This window comes from Cotesia typhae, unplaced genomic scaffold (genome assembly GCF_013202065.1).
Source record: "Cotesia typhae breed Kobodo isofemale line unplaced genomic scaffold, CoteBio_Ctyphae contig_11, whole genome shotgun sequence".
NCBI lineage: Eukaryota > Metazoa > Arthropoda > Insecta > Hymenoptera > Braconidae > Cotesia > Cotesia typhae.
The window spans coordinates 5,825,392-5,843,197 of NW_027423711.1; the positions used below are offsets into that span (position 1 = coordinate 5,825,392).

The window sequence follows — 17,806 nt, forward strand, 5'->3', positions numbered from 1 at the left end:
AATATCGTCGAGTTATCTATTTTTAGCGATACGGTAATTCCTCATTTTTATCATTTTTAATTCAACAAAACATTATTTTAATTTATTAAGTATGCATTGTTGGTTTTTCAGAATCTTCAGAATCTTCTTTTTGGCCAGTCTATTTGTAATTATTTAATTTATGGCCATGCTTTAATTATTCTACGAGTTTAAAATGTTAGAATTTCCGCCATCAGAAGATATCATGTTTTTTTTTTTTTTTTATTAATCGTTCATTTAAATTAAGCATAATTTATAGCTTTTTTTAATAGTACATTATGTCATTTATATAGCAATTTAATTTTTCGATAACTAGTGGTAATAAACGAAATTACAACCATGAAAAATTTAGTCCAGTTAAATTTAAAGAACCGAGGAAATAAATTATTATCATACTTAAATTTTTAATGAATTTACAATTGAGGCGCGACGATGGGAGTGTTTCAAGACGAATTTTTAAGACCACCAGATCGCAGTTGATTTATTCTCCTCATTTAAGTTTAGCAAACAAACAAAAGTATATCAAGGCCCTAATATACCGAAAGTAATTGGGATAATCAAACATTACTTAATCTTGGTAATACTTGATAAATAGTGATGAGAGTAATAGAAATTTAGAGCAAATAATTCAGCATCAATACCCGATGTAAATTTCAGTTATTTCTTTTTTTTATTTATATTCTTTAAAATTTGAAGGTAATCAACATGTCCTATCTCATTTTCTATTGTACCGACTGATAGTAATACACCCACTGACGGCTACTCTTATTGAGCGTTGATACACAAAATGTATTAAATAAAATTCCTATTTTGTCAGAGTATCATACAATAAATCTATTACAACACTACTATCTCGGTTGTTTTACAGTTTCAAGAAATTATTTTTCGAAGCATCATTATTCTATAAAATAAAATTTCTCGTTTAATGATAAAAATCGGATCCAAAAACATTATGAGATCCTAAGACGATTTAAATTTCTAGAGTAAGATATTAAAATGTTTAGATAATTCAATTTTTTCCAATTATAGTTGGTGGTTTTAGTCATTATCGAAAATTTATGTGATCAAAAGGAGAAAATAATTTTTTTTCTGTAATCGGTTTATTTAGAGAGACAAAATATATAATTAAGAGTAATTTAAGACTGTAGGGCTGTCAGTAGGGCCAAAAAAAATTAAAGTAAAAATCACTTGAGTCGACAATTTAGAATTGGACGGTACAGAAGAGGGGGCGGATGCTGAGGAATCTCCTAATTTGCTATTTCAACATTCCATACGATCTTTGTGTTGCTCATGGGTTTCGTGGGACTCATTTTCGTGAGAGAGAGACTGCTTTATACTTTGGAATTGTCAAAAAACGTAATTATTCGGAGCACGCGGTTCGCAACTTCATTTTTTTTTTTTTTTTTTTTTCTTAAGCCTCTTTAGAAATCTTTTACTCCGTTTTCTTCATCATCCAAAAAGTCTTTTCACCGAGATAAACAACTGCTATTTATCTTCTGTAAAGACTTTAACTCGATTGTTTCATCATCACATAATGACAATAGTCACGCTGCGTAGTTCTTTATATTTTCGATCATAGAATAATTACATAATTGTATTTTTTTTTTTTTTTTTTTTTTTTAAAAACAATCCCACTATCTTCAAAATAATTCGAGATATTAAAATGACAACAACATGCTCAACGTAGCTCAATGAATAAGCGGTTCAATAAATAAATAAATAATAACTTCAATAAATCAACTGATAAATATTAATAAAGCTTTGCATCAGAATAATAATTCAAAGCCGTATTTCACTGAAAGAAAAATAAAATTCTAGACAACAAAATTTTTAGTCTTTTATGATGCACCTATTTATGCATCAGCAGAAAAGGATTATCCACGCGCGCATCAAAAGAGTAATTCATATATAGAATACAATGGATTTTGGTACTTGCCATCAACCAAAGCATTATTTTTCTCACATCATTGTCTCCATTGATCGCGGGTTGTCTGGTTAACTCACCCTATGCCCTATACTTCAATATCAATGACAAATTTAATGCCTGACTATTAACAGTGGGAGTGTAACTTTCAGCATTGTCAAGTGGATAAGACACGTGTGCTTGTTTACCCTCCTAATATTGTTATTATCATTTCAATATAATATTTTATTAGATGGTCCAAATGAAAAATATACATAATTGAGGGTAAGCAATGTTTTAGATGTCATTCGAGCAATAAATATGTATATAGAGCACACACAGAACCGTGAATTGCCAAAAAAATTACAATCAGGGTGCATCGTCATGGTTGTTACCGATTTTACGGGATTGAACACCCTTTACAAAGCTGTTGGGACCTGCTGGATTACATACTGGATTAGTTACAGAGTATGTTTGAACAACATTTGATACGGTCAAGTGTTTAATCTAACTTTTTCTGTCCTTTATATGGATGGATGAAATTATTTTACACACCCGGAAAACCATCGTTTCAGAAAAAAAAAATTTTTGAGCTTAATTTCACTAACATTAGTTTGTCTCTCAGTATATAATGCACAATTGGATGTAAGGTAATTACATCAATGTTGCTGATAGAATGTCACTAATAAAGTCATGCAGCATCAAAACATTGTAATTTAATCTTAGAATGATAAAAAAAATAACAATTAAAGAAAAATCATGATTTATCTGAGAATTTAGTCGGGTGAATCGTTTCATTCCTCAGTATTTTAAGCAGGAAATTAAGCTTCCCGAAACACCACGAAACTGTTAATTAAGACTCATTATCCTCCTGGTCTGGAGTGTCGGGTAGTAAAGAGAAGATGAAGAAGAAAAAGAACAAAACTAAGAAGAAGAAGATGAAGCAGAAGAAGAAAAAGGAAGAAGCTGTTGGTAGTGATTCGGGGTAGTCAAAAAAACAGCAACCAATAAAAAAATAAAAGGTGCGATGACCATACTGTAAGAAAATCATCATCATACTATTGATTGTCATTATCATTATCATCATCAGATTTTTCATCCCCATGGAATTGGAGAGCAGTATGAGATTTTGAAAAGAGGAAATTATGACGAAGATGAGGATGAGGATTTTGGATGAGGATAAGGTAGAGATATGATGATAGTTTTAATCCTACGGAACCTTTTTAATACAAGCGGGTTGCAAACTAGCCAGGGGTTCATTGTGGGATCAATACAAACGGGAGATGAGTGCTGTAGGAGTGGCACACCGGCAGTCTCATTGGACAGAAGAAAGGTTGTATGCGATTGGTTGCGGTTGGTACTGCCAGGAGGCGTATCCCGTTTGTACAGCAGTCGTAGGAGCAGTAGAAGCTGGGGTGATCAGGCGGTTCTCGACCCTCGACGTCATCCTATATATACTCCTGTATTCCTTGGTAGGGTTGAAAATGTGTGTGTATCTGTATCTGTATCTGTTTCTGTATGCTCAAAGGGAGTCGTGAGTTAGCAGGAGATAGCTATAGGGAGAGAAGAGACAGCCCGACTAAAAAGACACCGGGGAAAGGCATCGGCTAGAAAAAAAGCTCTCGCCGGTGGGAGAGGGTGACACGGGCCCTCGATTCAGTCTGTGTTTGTCCACCAGAGACTCTGTACCGTATTCGTCCTCTATCTAATTCAACACTATCCTAGCCAGCTCTGTCTTTTACTTTTAATTATGTCCACACATATTCAGTGAAATTAGTGAATTAAAAAAACTACACCTGCTGATTGTTCACATACTCTTCAATCAAGGATATTATTTTTGAGTTGATGCGTTCAAAAAAGGATTTTCTGGTGCAAGTGTGTAAAAGCCTCATAATATATATATATATATATATATATATATATATATATATATATATATATATATATATATATATATATTCAATCAATTAGTGAGTAAAATAATTTATTAGTGATTCCAAAAGTGTAAATATTATATTATGATGATAATGATGATGATGATTATGATGATGATGTACGGATGCATTGGATGAATGGAATATATTGATGACTAGTTGTCAGCGACAATGAGAGTGTTAACCGTCGGGTGACAGATTATTTAATCAGTGATTTTAAATAGTGAGTGTTACTATAAATAAACAAAACTGAAAAGAAGAAGATGAATTAACTGCTATGATCACTTTTTGATAATGATTAGCGGTTCTACGACTGAATAGCAATTGACTGATAGCAATAGTTTTTAATCGAGGAGAAAAGAAGAGATAAGAAATAAGGAGCCGCTGGGAGAGCAACACAAGCTTGAGTTTATTACCGGAAGAAAATAACGGAGCGTGGAGGAAGTTTCGAGCGCGGGTTACGCGGGTGCAACGTTCGGGTACGCTAGTCGGCAGGCCGGCTCTGGGGTGCCGGGTCCGGGGGGTGTGATGAGCTGCTCCGAGGTGATGTATCAATATTATCCTTACCTCTATCAGAGGCCACCGCCGCCCCCGCACCCGAGTCATCCTCATGCAGCGCCGCATCCTCATCCACATGCTAATCCACATACTGCTCATCATAGTCCCGCAAGACCCGCGCCTTTTCAACCCTTTTCTGCCACTGCTACGGCTCATCAGTATGACAGAGTAAGTAGTCCCTGATATTTAAACATTTTATTTGATAAAATCGTTTATTTTATGCCAACAACCTCAAAGAATCCTTTTAAATCAACGCTTCTGGATTACATAGGTCTTAAAGAGATAAGAGATCATTCGTATTACCGGTCTGGTTAACATTCATTCAAACATTAAGTATATCAGGCCATCAAATGTTGTATTAATGTTATGTTTTTATTATTTGTATTATTCCGTTTTCAAGTCAGTTCATTTAATGAGTTAATTAAAAATAAATGCCCTTGAATTTATTAAGAAATAAAGTTAATTTTTTATCATTGCAGTTTTAGTAAAGATCCAAATTGATAATAACAACAAAATATGATGAACCGAGTAATTAATGAAGCAACTTATTATCGCCCAGCGGGAAGAGATGTATGTTAAAATTGCAGTTTGAGTTATGTCATGTAGAATGTAATCCTTTGGAATAAATATGTTGACTGGTTGTGTATATAAATTGGTGGGTGTATTATAATAAGATGTATATAATCGGATTAACACTTCCCGAGTGAATAATTAAGTACAAAAGAGGCGGTAGTCTCCAGACTTGTTGGCGGATCTACTCATCATCATATGTGTACACATAATACATAATAACATATTGTATTAATATACATCTCTATAGGGTTATAATCAAGCTGAAAATTTAATCATATATATTTTTATACTCTGTGTATTTGTTTAACAACCTAACAAATTAATACCCTTGTCAGAATAATAATTAATGAAATGATATTGATGATTTCTGTCCGTCGGAGAAAGCGCGAACATTTAACACACGCATTAACACTAAAAATAGTTTGTTTTTTTTTTAGTTATTTAAGTACTTTTATGGGGATATATATAATTTGAATATGTCTGGCAGGAGGTTAAGTGTGCTCCTGGTCACTCCCGGTCTATATGTGATGCATGTAACCATCCGTTCGCGACGGGGTGTCGAATACCATTTAGTTGTTACCGGTATCTTATTTACTCTCTCTTGTACAACCTTTACTTTTTATTATTTATTTATATTTATATTTTTTTTTTTTTTTTTTTATTATTATTCTTTTATTCACAGCACACGGGATTATTTATTGTACTTTTTATTTTTTTTTAACAAGTATTAGAACAAACATAAATTTAGTGAAACCATTTAACCTACCACGACGTTAATAAGATTTAATGTTATTGTCAAGTGATTAAGTGGGTAATTTTTATTAACAAACACTTTTACAAAAATAAATTAAAAATGAGTACATCCATTAGCAAGGGCACTTAATTTCCTAATATAATTAATTGTAAATATAAATAAATTCCATTGGATGAATCAGAAGCATAAAAAATGGTAATTAATTTTGTTTTGTAAATTCTCTATTAGTGTACGAGTAATTTTTAAAAATCCTAAAATACATAAATAAATAATCCGGGTGATTGGTTCTTTCTTAGATTAAAATCTCGTCGAATTATTTTCTAGATTCGAGCTGATGCTTTGAATAAATTATCTGTAGGTAGATAGGTCGACTACTACTACTACTACTACTACTACTACTACTACTCCTACTACTACTACTACTACTACTACTACTACTACTACTACTACTACTACTACTACTACTACTACTACTACTACTACTACTACTACTACTACTACTACTCGCGTTGATTAAAAGTTATTTCATTTATACATCTGGATGATTTAAAGTAAGACACTTTTGATTTGTTTATTCATCTTTTGTCATTTTTTATGTCAAAAATAATATAACTTTACTGGAAGGGGAGTATAATGTTATTAATTTGGAATAAAAATGTGAAAAAATGAAATTTTTTGTTGATAAATGTCGTAGTTTAAATAATTTATGATGAAAATAATGTGATAGTAATAAAAATGATGATCAGTAAGGCAAACTTATATATATTTATAAATTTATAAATATATTTAACTGGGAGTGAGTTATAGCATAATTAAGTGAATAAATAACGTATTAAATTAAAAGTTTTTGTTATTTTAGTAAAAAAAAAAGGAGTAAATGCATCAAAGAGGGTTTTATCCGTGGAGATTGGAGGCTCTGGTAGTGAATAATAATGATAATAATATTAAAAATAATTTAACTTACGGTCAGCAGTGAACTTTTCGAGTAAAGCAATAAAGCACGTATAAAAGTGTCTTATATATTCTTGTGGGATTATACAGAAAGGTATATATTATAAAAGAGTAAGAATAAGAAAAAGAACAAGAGAGATTGAGTGGTAGAGAGATTATTCGAAAAGAGAGAAGAGAGAAGAGAGAAAATGAAATGGGTGATGGCGGTGGTAAATGAGGAAAGAAAAGAGAAAAGAGACAAGAGCCAGGCGGCTGCCGTGAGAAAACGGGTTGATCGTCCCGCGAGTTTTTAACGTTCCGCACACCGTATACGAGTAACCGCGATCGTGTATTCGTCCGACACCGTACCGGCGGAATACGCTCGGCTATTAATTCCCGGGTCCCCGAGGGAAAGAGACAGAGACAGAGATAGAGAAAAAAATAATCAAAAGTTAAGGAGTTAAGGAGAGACACAGACACACACCGGTCACCAAGCGGCTAAGAACCAAAACCAAGTGGCTAACCAACCCGAGTCCGAGTCCAAGCCCGAGGGTCAGGCCCTAAATAAAAGGAATAAACATTTAAATAAAAGTAAACTTGTGTCGCCAAGTTCCGAACCCAACCCGAGTACCGATTTTACCGATCTTTCGATTCGCCGCCATACAATACTTTTATCGTAATTATTATTATTATTATTATTATTATTATTATTATTATTATTATTATTATTATTATTATTATTATGAAATGCTTGCAAGCATTGATTATCACTTTTGTGTCTTAATGTGCTGGTAATTTTTTTTCGAGGATTTTTTTTTTGTATACTTTTTTGCTATACTATCGTCACTGCTGACATGTGACGAATGTCTTGTCTCACCGATCGCTGTCGACAGTGCTCACGAGCCGCTCTTCCAAAGGAAAACACCGCAAGAGCAAAGAGAAATGTCGACGTACGGCGTACGGATCGTTGAATAAGACGGGTTAGGGTGTATAACATACACCAACACATAAATTACTTTTAATACCAGAGATTAGAGAGCTACTCACTAAAATAAAAAATACTTACACACACACACACACACACACACACACACACACACACACACACACACACACACACACACACACACACACACATATATATATATATATATATATATATATATATATATATATATATATATATATATATATATATATATATATATATATATATATATATATATATATATATATATATATATATATATATATATATATGTTTATGTTTATCCTTATGCTTTTAACTTTCAATAAAAAAAAAGTCTACCCTTAACTTGTTGGGTTTTTAAATCTCATCAAGTTAAAACTTTACTTCATTATGATGTAAGCAAGAAGAAAATCTTTTCTAATTTAAAAGTTTCAAGTCATTAATTAACTTGTAAATTTATTTATAAATTTTTTTTTTTTCGTCCTTTAGACATAAAATGTATTATGTACGTTATATAGAGACATAAAGTATCAATAAATAAGCCCTTGATTGAATTAAATCTGAAGCAGTAGCAGTAAAAGTAGAATGAATAGAATTTTAACGTGATAATAAATAATAGAATAGTGAATGATTATTGGTCTTTTCATTGAGAAAAGAGAAAGGCCTTCAGTGATTATTTCCGTACGAGAAAAAGGATTTTTATAATTTTAGAATGAACCGCGTTGGTAGTCTAGGTACGTACAAGAAATATATATAAATAAATAAATATACCGGCGTTACTGGTCGCCTAAGAATTTATCGCTTTTCCATTACGCAACGACCGCTCGAAAAAATTATGCGACCAACAGATGTACGAAAGAATATAGTGGTAGTAGTCAATAATATGTGTGTACCTAACCTATAACCAAAGACTAGTAGTGACTACTGGAGTCGACCGGAGAGCAGAGAGCAGGGAAATCAATAGATCGCGGCAACCAGACCGGAACCATGCTCATTGGTAGTAAATAATATAAACAGTAAACAGTAACTAGTAACTTAACTTGTGAGTTGTGAGACTACTAAAGTCTATCGATGCCAATGTGTATGTATGAGGATTACTTTTTTTCATCCCTTTTTCTGTCTTACACTCGATCTTCTCCGAATGGAACGGAAACCGGGAGTAGTCTGAAAACCCGTTTATATATAACCAATAAATATGTGTTGCGAAAGTTTGTTGTTTAATCTCATAAATTTTTAAATCAATTTATATTATACATACACACTTTGATTTTTATTGCCTTTTTGTGCTAAATATTTATCATTATTATTATTATTATTATTATTTAAATATTCCTTAACTAGTCTATATTTAATCGAGAGGCTCCTAGTGGCCCTTTCAACAATGTAGTGATATCATGTAGATTTTCAAACGAACCGCAAAAGTGTTTACCTGCTGACCAAATTTTACGATCGTCTCGACGAGGTGGCGATGTGTCTCCTGGGTTATCGGTATCCCGAGATCTTCCCGGCAAAGGCAAAACTACGCGAGTTTTAGTAGTCGTTTATTCCCATACAACCTTTTTTTTTTTTTTTTTTTTTTTTTTATTTTATTTATTTATATCTAGAGACTGTTTTATCTCTATCTCGGAAAAAATACTACGACTATTGCACCAAAAATAATTTAATATTGCGAATTTGGTTTCTCATCTCATGTAACATTAAAGTCCAAACCCAAACAAGACTTTGAGGGTAAAAATTTATATTTTAAACCCACCGAGCTTAGACAGAGAATGGAGTTGTTGGTTGCCTTTTTATTTTTTTCTTTTAATCTCTCGTATTCCTTTGTAGTCACTGATCCAACTGATACTCTCGAGTATAAGCGAAAAGCTTACCACCGTATTTATTCGACAAAATCCGAGGATAAGTCAATTATTTGAAAATAAATACTTACCAAATAAAAGATTTAAAGATTTTTGTTATGCAATTAATTGTGGTATCATTAACAAATAAATGAATGATATTATCCACGTGGCAGGGAAGGCCGTCTGGGGAATGAATCAAAATAAGATCGGGTATAATATGAGATGGAGAATGATGAAATGAAAAAGAAGTAATGATGATGATAATAATAATAATAAGAAGCAAGTTTTCTTAACTTGAGGCGTTTAGTGTATAAATTATAACGACTTGTAGTTTTTGCTTCTGTCACATGTTGACTCTCATCTTCGCTCTTCGCTACTCCCTTCTTATTCTAAACTCTCTCGGGGTTATACTTGGTATCTTGCCTTCAGTCGAGAGTTTTCTAGGTTCCTACATAAATTAAAACCAGCAACAGCATCGCAACGTCCCCATTCCCATCAACTATCTCGCTTCGAACATTTTTTTCTCAAAAACTTATATATTTTACTTTATCTCCGCCTTTGTTCAAGGATATTTTTACCTATAAATACTTAAATGTTGATTAATAAATTCATTTACTCATTTACTCATGTCAATATCACTTTTCCAAGGTTATACAATTATTTTTTCTATTTATTTTAAAAATATTATTTCTCTTGAACAAAATAATTTTTTATCAGTACAACTGTGAGGATAAATTAAACAAAATTATAATTTAATAAAGATGTTAAACATATGTAGAACGATAATAGATCAAGTATAGGTGACTATGCGCTACATAGAGTATTGTCAGCAGCCTTGCCACGCCCAAACACCATTTTTTTATTTATTAACTTGCTCCGTTTTTAGAGAAATTCCAAACTCAAAAACTTTAATGAATAAATAAATAAAAATAATATTGAATTAGCATGAAATTTCTCGATTAAGAAAAAAAACCGTGTAGTGGGTACATATAAATAGACAGTCAGTAAAGTTTTATTAAAGTATCGTCCTCGAGTCGGCAGTGCAATCCATAACGGTCGACCCGACAATTCCAATCGAGACATTGACTTATTCAGTGTCAAGTTGGCCTCCTGCTGTAGATCGGATCACTCGGTCTACTCTGGCACACGCAGTACGTCAAGTTCGTCACAGGTTTATATCACACCGTTAAATCTTCACATTATCCAACTACATACATATACAATATACAACTGTGGGTTATATTTCTCGTCGCATCTCCCATCAGCCGACTCTTCTCTTTTATTTGATATTGAAGGATAACGGACTTTGGCTCTTACTCTTTTGCCAGCTGTGCAAGCGGTCTACTCAGAAAGTATTAATCAAATTATTAATAAATCTTGATGATTTTATCAAACATTTTAATAATAAAGTCGTTTGAATTTTTAATTGAGAAGAAAAATAATTTTTGGAGTAAACTAAAAATAATTTATCGGAATATATATATATATATATATATATATATATATATATATATATATATATATATATATATATATATATATATATATATAAAGAGAGGAAAAAGTTTGGCAAAAATAGGTATGAGCAAAGTCTTTGGAGTCGTTTAGTGCTTAGCAGAGACAGCAGAGGCAGTAGAGGGCCATATCGTGTCCATCTGTCGAAAATAATCTGCAATTCAATTGGCACGAATGCGTCTTAAGGTTTTTCAGTGACGACAGTCGGCTGATACTGTCGATTTGCTCGATACAATCCATCGAAAGAAATAAAAAATCAAGACAAACCTTTTTTGCTATCGATACCTTTGTTCGTAACTCTAAAAAAGACTTTTTAGTTTCTTTGTTACAAATGATACAACTATTTCTTTTATTTGATTTTATTTGTTTTTTGTTTTATACTGTGAGAAAATAATCGGCGACGACAAAAAAAGCTCGCAAATCTCTTCCTTGCTCGTCTATTTAATTGTATTTATTCATTTTGCCTTGTTTTATTTTATTTTATTTTATTTGCGATCCCCGTTTCCGGGATTCAAGGGCCTTTTGTCCCATGGTTATATTATACACTATATATTCTATCGCTCCGAAGATGTAGTTTGTATTCGATTCGATCGTGAGATCTTTAGATTATCGATTCGCACGATCAAGTCTTTCAATCGATTCTTTTTTAATTTATTTGCAAATTTATTGTCCTGTCGAATTTATTCCCCTGAATTTACCAATTAATTTATAAAACATATAACATTAAAATTGGCAATTTTTGTTTTTTAACGAATGTGTGTGCAGATCGGGAACATATTGCAAAGTCAGACACACGCGGGTTTCATAGTTGGGGTCTGCTGCTGCTGCTGCTACTTTTTTTCTAATATATTATATCAGTATAAGTATATACAAAAGTATTTATAAATACCACAAAATACATGTAAGGGACAAATGAAATAAAGAGTATATATTCGTATAGAAAGAGAAAGAGTAACAGCAACGTAACGAGGGCGGCAGCTGGTCGACGTCGCGACAAATCATACTCTCATGACAGCCACGTATCCTCAGTATACCTCTACTCCTTGAATCCGCATTGCTATTACATATATAAGAATATTCGTATACATCATACCCTCCCACCTTTCATTATATATCATTTATTTTTGTCATCCTCTTTTGCAGCTCCATTGATAAAAAAAAAAAAAAAAAAAAAAAAAATCATAAAATAACTTTAAATAAATTTTATAATTAATTAAAAATAAAAATATAATATTTATTAATGTTTCGTACCTTTGCGGACTTCATGTGCCTTAAAGTAATTGCTCGGGGTATATAAGAATAATGAAAAAAATGTAATAAAGTTCCGTGTGTGACTGGCCGATGTGTATTGTGTGTATATGTCTGTCGTCGGTGATCGGTATTTCAGTAATGGGAGTCTTATCTCTTTGCCGCTACCGCTTAACTTTGGACTGTACTTGCATTAGTTGCAAAGAGAAAAGATGCTAAGAGAAAAAGAATAAAAGAATTTAAGATTTAACTCTCGGTACTCTGATATACACTATTTACCAATTCATACATATATATGCAATGAATACATACAGACACTACGTACATTTAAATACTTATGGGCGTTATTAATTTCCCACTTATCCAGCATACTTTTGCTACTTCTCCACGATGATTTTCTCCTCGGATTAGGTTTGTTTATCTACGACCTTTTTAAAAATCAATGCTATACGCAACTTAACATTTTATCTAATTTTTTTTTTTTTTTTATTCATTTTTTATTCGAGTATTTGCATTTTTCACTACCTCGAGGTTCACATTTCAAACGAATTTTTTCGTAAGTTATTTTACCCGTCCATATACTCGCCAAGAATGTTCAATTCGAGTGAAAATTGTTGTTACTACATTCTCTCATTGCTCGTTAAAATATTTATATTGATAAAATGTACCGAATAAAATCAACAAACGTAATGTTAAATATTTTATAATATAATTAATTAGCTGACGATAAAATATTGTAAATAGTTTCATATTTTTTTAACATTAAAGTTACCCTTGCACTGTTATAAATAAAAATTTTATAATATTTGGTGCAATTAATTAGGTGACGATAAAATATTTAAAAGAGTTTTAAAAAATGTCTGTTGTTTATATTTTTTTCACACTAAAATGTGATTCCTGGTTTTTTAATTACACCAGATTAATTTATTAAGCAAAATAGGAGTCGTTAAATATATCATTTATCTTCGACGATTTCTATTTTAAGTACAACTGTGACAAGTCATTAATCACCAGGAATTATTTGAGAGTGCTTTTGTGAGAATAACATACTCTCCTTAAAGTAGTCAGTATTCTCATCCTGAGACCATTATGATACTCTACTGTATAAATAAAATCAAATTTTTCAACACACCAGCTACCAGCCAGACAATCTGTGTTCTGTGTGTATCCGCTAGTATATTATCAAATTTTATTTATATACATATATAACTAAAAAAATACATAAATAAAAAAATGGACAGACCAGGCTGAGATCTTAACACCCGATATTTTAATTTGTAGCGTCGTTTTTTATTTAGAGCTGTTTTACGTTGAGTTTAGTTTTCTTATTTTCTTTTGAGAGACCGTCAGCGTTTACAAGACTACGTTGTGTGATTTACGTCGACGCGACTACTTACTGGTTAACTTACGATGTTTACCAATTCAATTAAGAGTACATCGCAGTTGCCGTGGGTCACAAGATACATTTGTTTCGGCATTAATTTACCGAAACGTTTTACTGTCATAACAAAACTATAATAAACCGTACTGTCTGGCTTTAAGCCAAATTTATTCAGCTCTAGATGTCTAGAAATCTATTAACTCCGATGAGGAACTTCTCATCGGGTTAAAGTTATTAAATATTCAATGAATGAATTTAAAATACACAACATTTTTACGCTATTCTATTCATTCATGATCAAATAATATTTTATTATTAAATAGATGATGATTATTTTAGTTATTTCTGCAAGTAATTAAACGTATGGTCACTTGCATACTTGATTTAAAAAGATAAAAAAGTAAAAGGTTGACAATAACGGACATCTTGTGGCATGTGTGAGATAGCGATATGTTTAAACAGCAGAAGATAATTGCAGCTGCATAAATCTCGGACACTGTTATTTACGATGACACTTGCGTAGTAATTGAAGATTGCTAGAATTATTTAATGATTTAATAGAAAAGTTCGATATATATATATATATATATATATAAACTTAAAATTTTTGTTATTAAAGATTCTTGTAACAAGAATTAATAAAGATATTATCAAAATAAGATTAAAAAATGATAGTACTTGAAGAAATTAAAGACAGGTTATTATTGATGATATTCTTTAAATAAGTATTAATAGTGTTGACTATTAAATAAAATGTAGTCTTAGAGACTTGTCATGGTGATAATTTGCAAGTTAACGGACATAAGATCGTTCAGTAATATAAATCATTAAGTTTGTCTACAGTGCATGTAATATGTTAGCGTCACTGATGACAACTACTCATTTAATCACTTCGCGCCCGTTTTGAATTCTTCAAATCGTTATCCCGCGGAAAGTTGATGATTTATCGGCTCTGTGGACCGTTAAATACACATTATATATATATATATATATATATATATATATATATATATATATATATATATATATGTATATTTTATATACATATTTTATGTACATAAAATGTGCCACGCGACACATAAAATTTTTTATATCCTCAATTGTATCGTTATATTCAAATGTATATGTTGAATTAATATACATGAGATTAACTCGATCCTCCTATACTTAATATTATTGCGAAAAAAATAAACGGCCCTGAATAAATTAATCCAAACAAAATATATATCACGCACAATGATTAAATTAACAAATCATTGCATGTTGTACACTTGTTTTTTTCTACTCAACTTATTCTCAAGCTTATCAAATGACGTATTCTTGCGCCTTTTATTTTGTAAATTAAACTTTTAAAAATTACCCTCATTTAAAAAATTCGTTTTATAATTATAAATACGGGATTAAAATAAATTAGTGCGTTAACAAAGTTTTAATAAAAACAAAAGTTTACGTTATTAATATTGACATTTCGCATTTAATTTCCATACTCGTAGGATATATTCAGACGCCGCTTTAGGTAACTTGCTTTGTATACCATTTCACTTGCCTTTTTTTTTTTTTTTTTTTTTTTTTTTTTTTTATTTATTTATACTTATATATATATATATATACACATATTTGCCCTTACCTCGGTCACTTGGTCAAGAATCATTTATTATTTCCTTATCTAACAATCTCTCAGTCGGTTCTTTCTCCAATCTTAAACATATATCCCAAGGTCAAGTTCCACGTGGTGGTAATTTCAACAAAATAAAATCTCAACCTCACAATTAATCATTAAAATTTCATTTTTATTTATTATCATTTACAATCTTTAAGTTAACTGCCCATTAACAGGTAATATATCTCTAAAAAACAACCTCAACAATTTTTAATTCTTGTTGGCACATATAAGTTTTCGATAAAAATAAATAAATTTATTGTCGAGCTTATTAATTAGCGATTGTTTCGATATAATATTATTAACTTTGATTCAAAGAGAGTTAGTTAGTTAGTTAATTAGATCCAAGGTGCTGGTGGTTATAATTAAATAAGACCCTCACCTCGACACAAATTAGTCGGTTAATTTTCAGACTCTAATTACTCCTACAGCCAAACTATTATTAATTCATACTTAACTTACTTATCAAAAGTATTAGTTTAGTTTGCTTAGATTAGAGCTAATGTAGAGCCTCTTTCTCTATTTATTCCCAGCCAAGTTCACTAACCAACCCCTTCAGTTCCATATGAACGCTCGTATGCTCTATCTTACCAACTATGTTTAGTAGTTTCCAAAACCCAGAGACATAATTAAGGTGTTACCAATAAAATGGTAGAAAAATTCTACAGGAAGAAAAATTCAAATATTATTAAAAATAAAAGTTCGAGATAGTGTATAGTCGGCAAGCTAAATTGATTAAAGTATGCTCGTGTTTTAAATTCTTAGAAAGTTTTGGTATCACGATGAGTAGAGAGCAACAATGCTCTTCCTGTTTTTTTTACTCTTTATCTTTATGGTTTTGTTATTTTAGTTATTATTTCGTTCAGTTAGGATGAGTAGTCTCAATACCGTGAAACAAGGAACAAAATGCGTATATGCGTATCCCCGATGGCGAACGACGCATCTGTGCAGATTTGAACGAGTAACGGAGCAATATATAGGCGACAAAGACGCGCATGGAATCACTTTTATTAATGAGGAGACATTCCCGACGGGCTTTGAATCTCTCAACTTATTCCAATGGAGGATACGCAATGGCTCGCGTTCTTTTATATATACATATATATATATATATATATATATTGTAAGGTTATATTGGTGTGATGTGTGATTTTTGGTATATAAATGACTGTGTTTAAGTATAGTCGTGAGGATACTTTTGATGCTGATGCTACTGCTGATTATGATGATGTATTCCTACTGATAATATGTTTTCGGTGTAATTCTACAATGAAAAACAGATGCGAAACTTTTAAATTAAATTACCCAAACGTCATGGTTAGACACTTTGAATAATAACTTAACACTTTGTTTTGCCTTTTTTTTTTATATTTTTGCTCCATATGACTTTTAAGTTTTTTTTTTTTTTTTTTTTCTTTTCGATGTTAGTTAATGAGATGACGTTTCCTTTATTCGCACTTACTATCACTCATATCATGCATTTAATTATTCAGTTACTGAAAAAAAAAATCTTGCAAGCCCTTTTTTTAATGCTAAATTTTAACAAGAAATATATAAAAAAAGCAAACTATTAAAGCTCCAAATGGATGCTCAGCGAAGGAGGTGAATTAATAAATTTATAAATAACAAATTTCCTTGGGGATATAAAAATGAAAAGGTATATTATAAATGTGAGTATAGAAAAGTTATTAAGCAAGTCCGACAAGTTGTTTAAGAAAGTAAGTTTATTAATGAGTTTTCAACAAGTATAAAAGATGTTTAAGAAAATATAATAGAAGATAATTTTTAAACAAAGCACTACTAATTTCGTAACTTGATAACATCGTTCAACTCATTATTATACTTAATATATATAAATACCAAGCTGAACTTGTTCCTGTTCTTGACGTTCTTTATATATATATATATATATATATATATATATATATATATATATATATATATATATATATATATATATATATATTATCAACAAAACAAGGTTGTGTGTCTGAAGTTGGCGAAAGATAATAAATTATTAGAGTATAGAGAGCGAGAGAGAGGAAAGGATCTCTGAGTACGCATTACAAGGCATCCAAAGAGAGTTGAGAGTAAGAGTTTTCCGTGTGTATAGAAAACAAGAGATGATGGAAAATTCTTTTGATCTATTTTCGCTCGGGTCGCCTCCAACCGAGCGACAAATTCTCTCGATATTCACGCGATGAAAAGCCTCTTCGCAAGATTAAACTTTACCCCCTTTAAACTATATACTTTCACCGACCCCTTTTTTTTCCTTCATTGTCATCCACTTTCTTCGATTAACCCTCTATTTCATTTTTTAATTTATTCTATTAACAATCACAATGACAACATTCATCTCAACAATTACAATTTTATGATTTGATTACTTTTGTGAAAACTTATTTCGAGCAAAATTAAAACAGTTATTGCAGTAATAAAAAGTCCCAGTGAGTTAACAAATCTTCTTATATAGACATTAGTACAATAAATTTCATTGATTAACATTTTTAATTATATCATT

General features: G+C 31.1%; 1 protein-coding gene across 1 annotated transcript in view; it reads left to right on the forward strand.

Moving 5' to 3' along the window:
- Positions 1 to 3,962: 3,962 nt before the first annotated feature.
- The window catches only part of Vg (transcription factor vestigial), a 31,791-nt gene continuing 17,947 nt past the window's right edge, over positions 3,963 to 17,806 (forward strand). The window contains exon 1 of the mRNA XM_074248319.1: positions 3,963 to 4,581. Coding sequence (XP_074104420.1) covers positions 4,384 to 4,581 — 198 coding nt within the window. The 5' untranslated portion in view covers positions 3,963 to 4,383. The remainder of the gene's footprint in view (positions 4,582 to 17,806) is intronic.